The 14903-nt window shown below is 40.7% G+C and overlaps 1 protein-coding gene across 1 annotated transcript; it reads right to left on the bottom strand.

The window, feature by feature from the left end:
- Positions 1–1483: 1483 nt before the first annotated feature.
- On the bottom strand, positions 1484–14778 carry cc2d1a (coiled-coil and C2 domain containing 1A). The gene is made up of 28 exons (XM_078277473.1): positions 14578–14778; positions 14231–14296; positions 13984–14107; positions 13736–13842; positions 12997–13242; positions 12518–12833; positions 12136–12245; positions 11957–12029; positions 10980–11069; positions 10759–10886; positions 10164–10236; positions 9950–10083; positions 9424–9511; positions 9209–9285; positions 8958–9053; positions 8328–8450; positions 8018–8076; positions 7437–7553; positions 6213–6286; positions 6067–6125; positions 5730–5881; positions 5159–5249; positions 4914–5069; positions 4104–4235; positions 3878–4004; positions 3704–3780; positions 3576–3623; positions 1484–3479 (listed from the first exon to the last, which is right to left on the bottom strand). Exons 2-28 carry the CDS (start codon positions 14285–14287, stop codon positions 3447–3449), a joined length of 2967 nt encoding a protein of 988 aa, XP_078133599.1. The 5' UTR covers positions 14288–14296; positions 14578–14778; the 3' UTR covers positions 1484–3446.
- Between the last annotated feature and the right edge of the window lie 125 nt (positions 14779–14903).

Here is a 14903-nt window from a genome sequence, read left to right as displayed (position 1 = left end):
AGTTCAAAATCATGTTTAGAAGATGTTCTCTTTAATTCCATAACTACAAAAAACTAAAATGTATATGTCAAGCTGATAGAAAACTGTTAAAACAGGTACAGGGTCTAAGCTAAAATGTTAATCACAAATCAGCCCAAATGGGGAAAATCTGGATATTTCAGTTCAATAAATATACAAACCAAGTGCTGTTTCACTATTTTATTCATGTTCACACCAACCTCATACATAATAAAGCCTTAACAATCAGTCCTTCATACATTCCCCGTCTGAGCTGCACAAATCATGACTTACACATAAAAATATGCTGTATATTTACTGTATACAAATATTACATTTATGTTGATTGCCCTTACATGATTTAATGGATAAAAAAATGTCATAGGTTCAAAAATAGTATGTCCCAGAAGACCAGAAGAATACATTTACTGCAGCAGATCAGGACAGAAATATTACCAATAATGACAAACAATTCACCAAACTTTCTCCTTTTTAAATGGATGTCAGCCAGATTACAGAGTAGGATCAAACAGAGAGGAGAGCCAAACAACCTTAAAAAAAAATTGAAGAGTGAGGAGTGTGTGTGGTGTCTTGTAAATGTGAGAAAGGAGTGTGAGTCACCAGCAGGACAAACTTTGACAATATGTCCCTCTCCCTGGGTCCTGACCATCCAACTACCACACTGAATGCTGATGAGCTCGTTGCAATGACAACAGGACAGCCTCAGAGGCTGTGAGGTTACTCAAGCAGTGGCGTGATGTGTGTGTGTTTGTGTGTCTGAGGTGACATGGGGTTAAAAGGTTTTGGAGTCAGAGAAAGGAGTGCTGCTCGGCTGCAGTTCTGTGTGCGTTTAACAACGTCAAAGCATGCGAGTGCTGCAACCCCCCCCCCCCCCCCCCGTTATGTCAGAGCTACGTGTTCTTATTCACCATTTACTTGACTTCGTAAATCAGAAAAACACATTTTCTGTTAAAGAACCAACGTGGTGGCTTTGCATGTTTTAGCCCATTAACTACAAACTAGTTTACATCACAGCTTGTTCTTTACATTTTTTTTTTTTTTTTTTTTTTTTTAAGATTGATCGATTTAATAATTGAATCGTTTAAATCCGTTTTCAAGCCAAAACACAATTCCCTATATCCAGCTTCTGTCGGGTCTCACAAAACAAGAAAAATGAAGACATTGTTTTTTTTTTGCATCGTAGACCAAATAATTAATCTATAGTCCTATTTTATTAAACAGATTTAGGCAGCCATTGATTTCTATTCATTTCAATACAGTATGAAAACCAATTAAACCAATGTGTGAATCATTGAGTCTACATTCATTTTTTGTCAAAGTTACATCATCTTAATCCTCATCGTTAATGCCGTCTTTCGAATAAATAACATACATTAATACAAATAAATGTTGAGCAATTAATGTTTGAGCCAAATGTTTGATTCATACTGCACTGAAATAAATGGAAACTAATGGCTGCCTGAAACTGTGCTGCATACATTGAAAAATTGTCAGCAAAAATGTTAAGTGCACATGACTTGTAATTAAGGAGCTAAAAGTTGGCAATGGCATACAGTAGTCTTTTCAGAGCCACCTCATAATTAACTAAAAGTTATCGTGCCACTATAAGCAATCATCTGTCCAGCTAAAAGAATATCAGATGATCAAAAGCACCATAACGTATCATTTACAAAGAGTCAGAAGATATCCTCTCCTGATAGATTAAAAAAAAAAAAGTGGGGGAAGGGGTGTTGTACAAAAATCACCACAGACTATGGAGGGCCATACCAGGTCAACTTTAACCAGGATTATTTGCTAATGGGGTGAAGCAGTGAGTGGATTAGGGCAAACACATGATTCTCTGCTGTGTCACGTGACCAAAAAAACTATTAGTGGAGTAAACAGACATCATCCACATTGAAGAGTCAAATGAAGTAAGGTTCATTTAAACTTAGTTTGCTACATCCCGGCTGCATGCAATCGACGTGGGTCAACATAATCTGCTGTCAGGTTAGCAGGTTGTCCAATACACAGAGGATACATCTGTCCTCTAAACAGACATATTCGTCACATTCCTATTTTTGTTCATCTAGTGTTGTTGTGGCAAAACGATTAATTTCAAGGCGTCTGCATTTGTCACACATCTTTTCAAAGTTTTACAGGATTCGTCTGATATTTGTTCCCTAGAGTTCACGGCCACTATAAGTGTAAAGTAGAGAGGAATGACAAGGGTGCCTATGACAGAGATGTCTATGGGGCAACAGAAATAGAAATGAGCAATTACCCAGCATCACTGACACATATTGAGTTGTCTTTCTGTGGGCAGACTATTCAGCATCCACTGTGCTGCCACTGGAGATCTCAGTGGGAAAGAATCTGGTTTTGTAAACTGCATATGCCAAAATCTATGGAAAATAGCAGCAAGCTGAGGCAGCAGCTGTTAATTATTTTCTAATCGACAACATAATGGGCTTAATATTATTGAAGAGTTTAAAGAAAATCCTAGTGGTTCGGCCTATTACTCATGACTTTGAATAATCTTTGAATATACGGAATTAGTGTGAAGAAAGTGAAGATGAAGAACACAACAATGAAGAAACAGCTGATGATGAAGAAGAAGCAATCCTTTTGCAGAGCTTAGCTTCTACCACATTCATGGCACACTGCTAACACCCCCTCTTCCCAGCCCCAAAGGCGACTCTACGTCTGATCTAGTCATCTCCTTGGTGACACAAACACTAATCCCTCGTTATGGGATGTAGGCTGCGGTGCCCCGAAGCCCCGTTTTTTTTATTCCCATATCACACCACTCCAAACGGAGCAGATTACTGTAATCTGGGAACACTGGAGCAGACAGATTAGATTAAGCTCATTACACACATAAAATATGGGAAAAGGGGTTAAAAACACCTTAGACGATTGGTTAAACACACTTCAGAGCACACACACATATATTTTTTGGTCATCTGTGGACACCAACAGACTCTCTGAGCTGGTGCCAAATGTAAAATTTATAAATCTTCTGACGGATCTTTCAGCAACAATTTTAAAAGGAAAAAATGGGAAATGAACAGAACAGGTAAGGTTTGTAAAGATGTGCTTTAAAAGCAGCTTTCTCTAGTGTTTAAGTGCAAAGAAGCCTGTTTCTCCCATAACACATTTTAATGCTTGCTTTAATTTCTGTGTCCCTTTGTAGTTAGAGATTTCTTTTTAATTACTGTGGCAGACATCTAACCACAAGTTATATGATGAATTGACATAATTGTCCGGTTGGTTCATGCAGTTGTCATGGACATGGGCAGCATAGAATCATGCTAAAGGTGCTTAAAGTACCCACTGTAGTGTTTGTATAGGAGTGTGTATATGAGAGAGAGAGAGAGAGAGAGAGAGAGAGAGAGAGAGAGAATATAACAGTACTCCAGCCAAGTCTCCACTCCCTTACTCTCCTCTCATCCTGTGCGTTTCCTTTTAAGCGATTCCAGCTGTAGCAGAGAGAAAAGGATTACGTTAAATTGTACACATGCATATACATGATGATAAAACATCTGTTCTTAATGACTGTATATAGCAACCCTTACCTCATTCTCTACCATCTTCAACTTTCCCAGTGAATCCTTGGCAGCGTCCTATAAAAAGAGAATGAAAACTTTACACGATGAGAATGAACATGTACACACACGAGTGTCCTCTGTACAACTGTACTCACCCTGTTGCCTTGGCTGGAGTATTTCTTCACAGAGTCAGCATACCCTTGGACGGAGCGCTGCAGCACATTTTCATACTCTACACATGTGGTGAAGGGAAATGAGGGTGTTTGAGAGGCTGAGACATACATGTGTCAGTAAAGTACATACTCGTATGTATTCTGTGTGCGAGTTACCTGTCAGTAGTGCAGAAGAGGCTCGCTCCAGCTGTGCTTTCTGCCACTGCAGTCTGTATGTGACCTCTTTGTGTTGATGGACGAGGTCAGATGGGGGATCCCGTCGTGCCTTTCGGTACTCTGCAATCTGAGAGACAGGCGTAATGACTGATGAGACTTTCGCACATTCGGGCCGTTACAAGCATTAGAGAAGTTGTGGATGGGCTTAGACCACACAAACAAATACCTTTCTCTCCAGCCGCTCCCTGTCATAGTTGAGGAGGCTGAAGCTGTAGAGTTTGTACTGTGGAGGAGAGTTGTTGGGATGACTGCTCCTGCTGCTCAATTCATTTCTGGGTTTAGACCGAGGAGACGGAGCCTGACACACACACACACACACACACACACACACACACACACACACACACACCTGAACCCAATGGTGCACGTATGAACCTTGCAAACAGGGCTGCAGGATGACAGCATATTAATCAGAGGGCAGCAGCAGCTGTGGCGAACGGTCACACTTAAAGGCGGGATTAAAAGCATGCTGTCAGTTTTCTATTCACATGTTACACAATATTTTAACAGAATTTTGAAATAATCTGCAAATGAATGCAAGTTTCCATATACTGCTGTTATGCCAAAATTAGGAGTTGAGAGAAACAGCTGGTGACGCCAATTCTTTAGTCGGCATTAAACCATTGCAGAAAATCGGTCCGCTCACAGATCAGAGTTTTCGCCAGCAAGTCTGTTTCCATTGTACTTTTCCATACAGACAAGCGTTTTTACGTACATACAGATAAGCATTGCAACAGATATGTATGCAGGGCGTTTAGCAGGAGCTAATTTGCAGCCCCCGTCCCTGGTTAGGCTTTTTTTAATCTACGTAGTTAGTTAGAAGTTAAAATTATTCATACTTTTCAAACCTTGTCGGATCGTTGGTTTCGAAATGTTCCAAAATATTGCAGGATGTAGCAAAGACTGTGAGTTTGCTCTGCTTCAGTTACCTTCCACAGTCTGCACACAGGTCAGGGGATATCAAAACTCTACTCACCCGTTCCTTTTGTCTCTCTGGAGGAGAAATGGGGGACACGGGATCGAGAACCAGCCACTTCTCCGTCACCGGCTGGAGATCAACTCCTGATAAAGGCTCTCTGATCTTCACCCTCACCTCCAACTTGCCACCTGTAGCTTTACGTCCATCCATCACCTACGAAATACACGCACACTGTTAGATAGATCTGGTGTGTACGTGTACATGTGTGTATGCTTTTGTTTTTACTTGTTATTAACACTCACCTCTATTATCTCTCGAATGTCACAATGGTTTTCTAGAGCCTCTAGCTTCAGCTGAGCAGTGCCCACAACTTTGTCTGTCTTAAACAGGCCTCTGTAAATACACAGAGAGAAGAACAGAAAAACATAACAGACATGACTTGTGAAGCATAAATCATGAGGATCAACAGGGAAATATACATATACAGTGCACAGCATAAATGAGTACACCCATGCTAAATTTGACTAAAAAGAGGAATACAAAAATCATGCCTTAATTAAAAAATGAGGGTAAAATCCAACCTTTAAGGACACCAATTTTCTTTGTGAATGAATAATGTATCGTAAATAAATAAATGTTCTTCCTTAAAATACAGGGGGCATAAGTAAGTACACCCCTATGTTAAATTCCCATAGAGGCAGGCAGAGTTTTATTTTTAAAGGCCAGTTATTTCATGGATCCAGGATACTATGCATCCTGATAAAGTTCCCTTGACCATACCTAGAGATTGGCATGGGGTACTTTCCATAAAATCATCAGCCATTAATTAAGGCATTAAGATCAATTTCCAAAAGATGTTTTTTTTTTTTTTACCCCTTGTGGACGATTTCAAACTTGACGCCTTTGGATTGGATGACTCGTTTGAAGCCTCGGTGGGCGCGGTTGATGTGGAGTTTGAAATTCTCTTTAAACTCTGGGCTGTTGGTGCTCTTTACTGTGCTTGTTTTGTCCCTCTGAGCCTCCTCCTACACACACACACACACACACACACACACACACACACACACACACACACACACACACACACACACACACACACACACACACACACACACACACACACACACACAAATGAATGCATTAAAACAGATTTAGATATAAACAGAGTGAAATATCCATAATCTACTCACTGGATGAGAAAGATTCTTACCGCGCTGGGAAAAGGAAACTCAAACTTCACACTGGCATCCAGATCGTTGGGTGCGACACCTGAAGGCAGAGAGGTAGGTGTAAGTGAACATACAGTTGACACATTACTGCCTCGTTAATTCAAAGACGCAGACCTGACTTCAGTACCTGAGGGAGCTGGTAGGTTGATGCCTTTGATGATGTACAGTATCAGGTCATTAGGTGTCAGGTTGGAGTTGCTCCTAAATAACAACAACAGGGGATATGATTTATCAGAAACAGCATCACGAGTGACAGAAAACAACCAGTCAGCATCAAAGCCAAACAATCCAGACTGTTGAATGAGTCACTGGCAGAGTCACCTAGCTGTTAGCTTGGTATGATACTGGAGCAGAGCCAGAGTGAGTCACAGTAAGCCAATGTGAGTCATCAAGTCTAAATATAATGTGTTTTCTAAATTAAACATCTGATGCATGTGTTCATAATCAGTTCAGTGTTAACGCTTCTACTAAAACATGACGTTTATAATTCCTTTAAATTACAATAAAATAGGAATTATGATGACCCAATGATCCACTAACTGTTGTATTTTCATTTGAAACTGTGTTTTTAGGAATGTTAACGCCAGGATGGATTGCTAAAAAGATTCAATAATTGCTGGTATCACAAATCCTCGGGATAAAAAGAAGAAGAAATCCCTCAACTGGGATGCAATGATTATGCAACCCGAGTATGATCATCACATGCACATAAAAGGAAACAGGATTTCTGGGGGTGAGCACACATAAATGCAACTCCAAACCCAGTAATCACTAATCACCACTTTTAAAATGATATTGAAGGTTTTTACAAGGGAGCCACATGGTTTATGTTAATAAAACAAAACATTATGTTAATAAACAAAGTAGTATTTAGTCATAAAGCAAGGTATTGGACAAATTAAAGTTTTGATTTGATGATGCCGCTAGAGGAAAAGTCAGGGGATCAACAAAGTGATTACAACTCATTTTGTGTTGGAAATAAATATGTGTACTAAATTGCATGGCGATCCATCCAAAAGTTACAGGAAATTTCAATAAAAGCCAAAAATATCAACTTCAAGGCAGCACTACTAGAAAACGCAGGGGAATCACAAGGATTAATCCTCTGGAAGCCATGAATATATGTAGAAAATGTAATGGCAATCCATCTGATAGTTGTTGAGATAGTTCGGTCTGGATCAAAGTGTTGGACTAACCGACCGACAGCGCGACCGGCATCGCCATCCCTCGAGTCACCACCATGGCTAAAAAGGTGTCGACTATATCTCTTTCTGTCCTTGTGGAGCACATGCCATGAAGACAATACATTATTATATTATTATGATGTCAACATGATTATTTTGTTGCTGACTTGATAGTGTTGAAGGTCCTCTCCTCTGTGCGGCACTTGGGGACTGGCTGGCCCTTGGCGTGGGCATTCTTCAGTATCTCTATGTTCTTCATACACTCCTCAACTAGCCTCTCAAACCTGGGGAGAGACAGAGATGGTCCTTACACACAAATGCTCATATGACATATGAAGTCTTACAGGATGGCCTAATGTTTGAACTGTCACAGGTCTGACTTCGGCACAGACAGCGGTTATAGTACGCCAAACAGCTCTGCTAGCTAAAACGAACAAATATATTCCTGCATTTTGGATCACATAAGGAATTTAATTTGAAAACATGCAAAATATGCAGTGTGACATGTATGCACAGTAAAATCACAGTCTGTGTTGCCACAGTAACACCACATAGTGATGAAGTACTTGTTGAATAAATCAATGATATACTGTATGTATATCAATAGAAGAGAATTAAAAAAAATATCCTAATCAGATCAAGTCACTTTGTAGGTAAATATCAAACATTTCCATCGCATATGTTTTTAATGTAATGTAACACTTGTAATACAATTCACATGTACAAATATACAACAATATTCTCTTACTTCAGAGCCTCAGACACATTGCCCATGAGTGTGAGCTGTTGAGAGTATCCCAAACATTTCTGTAGATCGAGATACAGAACAAAAGAAGGTGTGGGTATGAAAACAGACAATAGCCAAAGACAATACAATACAGAACAATTGTGATTTGTCTTTTTAAAAAGCTGCACAACATATCAGTATACGCTAGTCACTGATATACAGCAAGATCTAGGAAGGGTGTGTCCTGATCAATGACGGTGTGTATATATATATATATATATATATATATATATATATATATATATATATATATAGTGTCTATGGTCCTGACCTCATGCTGCTTCCGCAAAAGATCCATGAGGCCGTGGTACTGTTCACTGGAGCGTTGGGAGAGAGGGGAGGTGCGGGAGCGAGCCAGGGCGTAGTCCTCCTCACTCACTGGAGCACTGGGAATCTGTCAGGAAGGAGACAATTACAAATGTTGTGAGAAACAAAAAAAAAAAAATCAGTCCACTACAAATTATGAATATCTGTTTCTAAACTTGTGCGATATTCTGCAGACAAACTAACAGAGGCACACGCTTAATATTCTTGGTAATTGCACTGTGAGGCTGACAGAGAGAAATACATGGGTTATTAAAGGAAAGATGTCAGGCAAAATGAAAGAAAGCCATATGGGAGAAGTGGCAACTATATGAAATGTGAATAGTGGAATGGCACTGAACATATGCAGATAGACTCACGCACAGGTACAGAAAAACACACAGAAGGTGAGACTGTGATGAGCACAAAGGTGTTTTGATTTCACTTTATGCTTCCTTCCTATTGCTTCTATTTCTGTGCCATTTTGTGTTAACACACCTCACATTTTCGGTTGCTCCTGTGACATGTTCAACACACACAAACTTGCTCTCATTGTTCTTGGATGTCATTCATTTGCACACGGGAATGTATTTATGACCTTGGTGATATCGACAGGTAGGCCAGACTTGGCAGCAGTGATCATGGGGTCCAGTCCCTTGGCATGTCTGAGGTACTGCGCTGCTCCAGTCATGTCCTACAAACAACAGCAACGCAACAGATGTTCAAGACTCCAATAAAACAACGGGCGGCTGTAATAAAGACATCTACAAAAATACAAAGATGACAAGGAATCTATCTACAGCAATAAAAAAAAAAAGAAAGCAAAAAAAATAAAAGTCCACAGCTTACCTTCATCTGTTTGGAGCGCAGCGCTGCACGCAAAAAAGCCTGTCGCCTTAGCAACAGTAAATCCACTTGCTGCTGGGCTGCAAGGATAATTAAGAGAAAAAGAAGTGAAACTCTGCCTCGTCGTGTAACAAACACTTTTTCTGGCACATTTTGTACGTGCACGTGGGCAGGTGGGCATGTACATGTACATACACAAACCCACACTCTGAAAGCACCTTTAGATCCCAGTTTTGGAGCTGAGGAGCCTCCCGGGGCCTGAGGAGCTGGAGACTTTGCTTTCTGGGTAGGTGGACGCACTGCAGGCTGCGGAGAAAGAAAATATAAAGATAAAATATAGTATAAGATATATATATATATATATATAAATTAGATAATGCAATAAAAACATACCGATTTCAAGGTACAGTATTGTTTTCTTCAAGTGCAACAGCTTGAAATACTTGCGAGCTTAGCATTTTTTATTTTTATTTTAAGAGCTCCGTCTTAACCAAATTTAGCGAGTTATTGTTTTGTACAGTTAATGACCAAAATATTATACTTTACAGTCATTACAAGCATGAAGTTGATGTGAGAGGCAGGAAGTGCAGCAGAAAAAAGCAGTAGTGATTCAATAACCTAGCACAGAGGCTGGCATGGCAAACAATAAAACATTGCTCGCTTTGGTTTAAAGGCAACCAATCAGATTCCTTGGCTGCAGAACAATTTGACCATTTGGTAGTGCATTTATTTCTTTATTTTTACCTTGGCAGCCTCTCTTTGACCATCCTCTTCTTCCTCTTCTGCGTCTGCATCCTGATTAGCTATTTTCATAGCCGTTTCCAGGACACCCATGAAGTTCTGCTGACCCCCCTCTGAGCCCTGAAGTGGTGGACAGCCTAGAAGAGCAACACACACATGACTTACTGTAACTATAAACCTAGAGGCACAATCCCGAAACACACCTGGAGAAAGTTACCTGGTGGCACAGGTAGATCCGACAAAGTGACAGGTCGTCCAGCTTTGTGAGCTCTGATGGCATCCTGGTATTGCTGTTGAGCAAAGAGGAGATGATTGATAATTCTGTTATTACAGGAAAATCCCACCCTTGGATACTCTCTTACACTACTATATACTGGTATTGTTACTTAGTAGGCCTATTTTTTGGCACCTATAGCACATTGCGCATCACCACAAGCCTGTAAACATAGAGGCTTCAATGAAGAGAAGGGAGAGCACTGCAGCGCTTGGGAGCTCTTTAAAACCTTTTTTATACAGTCCATGTTTAAAACTCACAGAAGAAAGTAGTAGCGTTTGTGATGCAGTCGGCTGGTCAAATTAAATGAGAATCAAAGTCATTAAAAAAAAAAAAAAGTTATTTAAAAATTAAATCGTGAACAGGGTGAATCGAGATCGCGATTTTATAACGATTAATCGTGCAGGCCTATTACTTAGTGATAGTACAGCACTGTGAATCACAAAAAATACTTATAATTTGCAAGGGCACAACCTCCCTAATTTTTCATTCCGATCCCGAAACCTAAAGTTTCTTTTTCAAAGTGCATAGTGTATACCTTGATAATACGCTGGTGCATGCGAGCCTTACGATCGTCTCCTTTGCTCTTGGCTCCCTCTGCTGCTGACTTGTATATGTCCATTCTCTGCTGCAGGGCTTCTGCCAAACTGCTGGGAGCAGGCAGATCTTTGCAGGACACACAGATAAACACATTTTATTCTTTAAATCCAACATGGATCATTTTTATCATCTGAAAGATCAAGGTTACTGGAGTCTTACCGACAGTGGCCACCTGGGTGGGTGCAGGTGCAGCAGGTTTAGAGGAAGACTGAGGAGGAGGGGGTGCACAGTGTTTTGCTACTACGTCTCCTGCAGAGAATCAGACATCAGTGGAGGGGTGGCGATGGGTTATTATTATTAGTAGTACCATTATAACCTTCACACAATCAGGTAAGTAGAAGTAATATACACAATAAAACGCAGCCAAAAGCACATATAAAACAGCATCACAAACAAACACAGACGTCTCTAAAAAGGTGCAAAATTAAGACTGCTTATACTTATATGGTGCAAAGTTCTGGAAGGCAGTCTTCCCAAGTTGAGTATTTACCCATGGGGTATCACGATTAAGCCAGTCCCATTCATAAACAAAATGATAGTGTGTAGTGCTCTTCTTGTCATTAGTAAGGACCAGCCTACTTTTTCCATATTGTACACAGTGATGAGTATGAAGTGCAGAGCACAATGGTAAACGGCATCACATTTCACAAATATTTATAACATTGAACAAGTTTCAGTACCATTAAGTATGGATGGCAGGAAGATGCAGGATAGAACTATGGCTTTTTGAGAATAAACCAGATTTTGTCTTATCAGTGTTCAGGATGTAAATTTGAGGTTGTGTATTAATGTCTGAGAAACGTTAGAGGCAGGCTTAATCTAGACACGGCTTGAGTTGGAAAAGAACCATGTATGTTCCAGAACATACCAAATGGGTATTATAAGCCTGTGTTCTTTTAGACACATATGTGCAAAACCGATTTGAGCATCATCATCATCATCCAAACCGAGAAAATGTGATTTGTTTAGTAAAATTGAAAGGTCAATAGTATCAAAAGCCTTAGTGCAAAACAATAGTGCATAGTGGAATAATGTCTAATCTTTTCTGTAAAGAAATCAGGCTATGGTACGTAAGTAATTGAAACAAAAGTCAAAAACTAGAGGGTAAAGCATTCCTTTAAAGTGGTTACACTGACCAGGAGGAGGAGGTAGAGAGCTCAGGTCTACTGGTTCGTCTCTGTCCACAGCCTCCACCAGCATGTCCAGCTTCTGCATAGAGGGAGGTCAACTATATTAGGATTGACTTTTTTTCTATAAACACTTACACAAACAAATAGATTTCTTCACGTGATAACATTGACATTGGTTCTGTTACCTTGGCAGTGAAGTAGTGCTGTTTCGCCTGGTCTATGTCGCCGCTCTGTTTAGCGTTTATGGCCGCCATCTTATACTCCCTTTGTCTGGACAACACAGCCTGTTTCCGCTCTGAATGGAGGGAAGAGTTCAAAGGGGTAAATAACCAACAAACCCATTGATCAACTAATCATTTCAGCATACACAATAAAACCCTTTGAGTGGCAACGCTAATAATGGCATTTACCACCTTTTTGGCTGAAAAAAAACTGTCGATTAATTGAAAGTGTTAATTAGAGTGGACCAATTACCACAGCTTTGCTCTTCACTACACAGTACAGAGCAGAAGAGGCAAGGTGGAGACACGTCCACACTGTACTCTGTATGTTATCATGTGCGTTTACCGGAGTGCTGTGCGTCAGGCTGGCTGGGGGTGAGGGGAGAGATGGCAGGTGTTTCCGGGGTGATGGCAGCAGCAGGCTTTTGGGGCACGGTCAGATGGAGCGGCTTCATATCAGGAGCTTTTGGCGCAGCCTCCCTCAGAGGTTTCTGGTTCGTGGGCGGAGAGGGCATCAGCGTGGGCTCTGGCAGTTCCCGTTCCTTGATCGATTCAGACTCTGCTGTGACGTTGGGCTTTCCGCCGAGAGCAACTGGAGGCGGGATCTCCTCCTCATTGACTGCTTTTCCTTTCCTGACAGATGCCAACATTGTCTGCAGAGTCTAGGGTTGAAGAAGAAGAAAAAATGAACCTGTTTTTGAACATTACAGAGAAGAAATTTGCACAGACATTTGAAAAAAAAAAAAAAAGGTTTGAATGAAGACAAAGTATGGGGATCAACTTGTACTGTACTGAGATGTTTCCCCTTTTCCTTCTCCAGTTTACCTTAAACCCACGGTCGTATCTTCGAACTTTGCTTGTCTCCCCCGCAGCCTTGGCATTGGAAATGGCTCCCTTATACATTTCAATGCGCTCCAACAGGAGAGACTCCAACACAGTCGCACCACTGGGAGCAGCAGAAGGAGCAGAATGGGATGCAACGCTCACTTTGGGACCAGTCGGCGTGACAGCAGGAAGGGTGGGAGTAGGAGCTTGTTCCTCATCATCCTCTAAAACCTCATTCAGTTCTGCCTATGTACAGACACACACAAATGTATACAGTAAAAAAACAAAAAAAAAAAACAGATAAAGCAAATCAACAGCTAAGCATCACCATTATTTTGTAAGTGCAATGAAAGGGATTAGGAATGCAACTAAAAATGTGTTTTTATTATCAGTTAATTGGTTCACGATTTTCTCAGTTAATCAAACAATGATTTAGTCTGTGTATACTGTCAAAAAAGGTGAAATATGCCAATTACAATTTCTCAGACCACAAGATGATGTCTTAAAATTGCTTGTTTTGTCCAAAACTCAAAAGATATTCTGTTTACTATCATATATGACAAAGAAAAGCAGCAACTTCAGCACGTTGGAGAAGCTGGGACTAGCCAATGATTGGCATCTGTGCTTTTAAAAATGATGAATCCATTATCAAAATAGTTCCAAATGTTCTGTCAACGAATCAGTTAATCCACTAATTGGTTTAGCTCTGAAAGGGACAAAAACAGTGTGAGTGTGTTACCAGCAGATCTTCATCATCTTCCAAATCTTCATCCCCCATTTCCTCATCATCCAGGTCTTTCATGCAAAGAGCTGCCATTTGCTCTATATCAGCCATGGGAACAGGAGCTGTACATGCACAAATACATCACAAGCAGCATTAAATCATATACGGCATATCACATTTCAGCACTGGGACATGAATGAGAGATGGAAAGAGAAAACGATACTTTACACCGGTAGATGTCAATAAGTTATATCTGCCTTCACCTTTCTTTCCTTGTGATTTCCCTCCACCTCCTCCCACCAGATTCAGCAGCTCTGCCTCCAGGTCTTCATCATTTCCCTCATCATCCATCCCTCCATCCGGGGACAGGTTAAGAAGCAGCCCCATCTGAGACACAGCGAGACAGACAGGAGGAAAGACACAGCGAGAGGAGCTGAATCATACCTGTTGTTGGCATACTTACAGTAGATATCATTCACGCATCTTATTCTCAGACATGACGGGTGTTACCTGTTTGGCACGCGCTGCCCCTTGACCCCGGGGAGGGGGGTTCCGACTGCGACTCATTTTTACTTCCTAAAAGTTAGGGATAGATTAGTTGAGTCAATGGAAATACGAATAACGGTGATAAACACGTCCATAACTGACAGTATCCACTGCTAATACACCTGTATAGAGTCGGCATTAACTTCAATAGCAGCCACTATGTTCCATTTTTTGTGTAATAATTCAAACTGTTCCAACTGTCTTGTGTCGAGGTAGCTTATGCTTGTGCTCATTGTAGCTAACAGCTAGCACAACAAACAATAACATTTTTACATCGCTAATGAATGTAAAGGCAAAATATTTGACGTTACCTTGACGGTTTCACGGACCGTGATGTTAGTGTTAAAGCTAGTCGGGTCGATTATTCAAGTCGGAAACTGCACCGAAAGTATAGGAGAAAAGACAAAATATATACAAGCAGGCAGATTTAATTTAACGTTTAGTTCGAGCTGTCAAAACGGTGAAAACAAGAAGGGTGTGCGAGAGTGTTTTATTTCCTAGGATGGAGAAGGCATGCCCCGCCCTGCTCTATCTTACTCTGCCATTGATTGGCTTAACGTTACCCTGACATTGTTACCATAACCCCACTCCTCCTGCCTAAACCTAACAGAGACGGTTTGTTTAGAACCAACCCAAA

Source organism: Sander vitreus, chromosome 2, assembly GCF_031162955.1.
Source record: "Sander vitreus isolate 19-12246 chromosome 2, sanVit1, whole genome shotgun sequence".
Lineage (NCBI taxonomy): Eukaryota > Metazoa > Chordata > Actinopteri > Perciformes > Percidae > Sander > Sander vitreus.
The sequence above is the reverse complement of the archived record's forward strand: the minus strand, read 5'-3'. Positions and strand labels throughout refer to the sequence as shown.

What these genes read in the sequence shown, in the direction of transcription:
- cc2d1a (XM_078277473.1), bottom strand. Translation starts at nt 14,287, where the DNA reads ATGAGTCGCAGTCGGAACCCCCCTCCCCGGGGTCAAGGGGCAGCGCGT. An exon ending in TCCAAAACTGGGATCTAAAG is followed by an intron (nt 9,286 to 9,423) that starts GTGCTTTCAGAG and finishes TTATCCTTGCAG; the next exon opens with CCCAGCAGCAAGTGGATTTA. An exon ending in CAACCTACCAGCTCCCTCAG is followed by an intron (nt 6,126 to 6,212) that starts GTACTGAAGTCA and finishes CTCTGCCTTCAG; the next exon opens with GTGTCGCACCCAACGATCTG.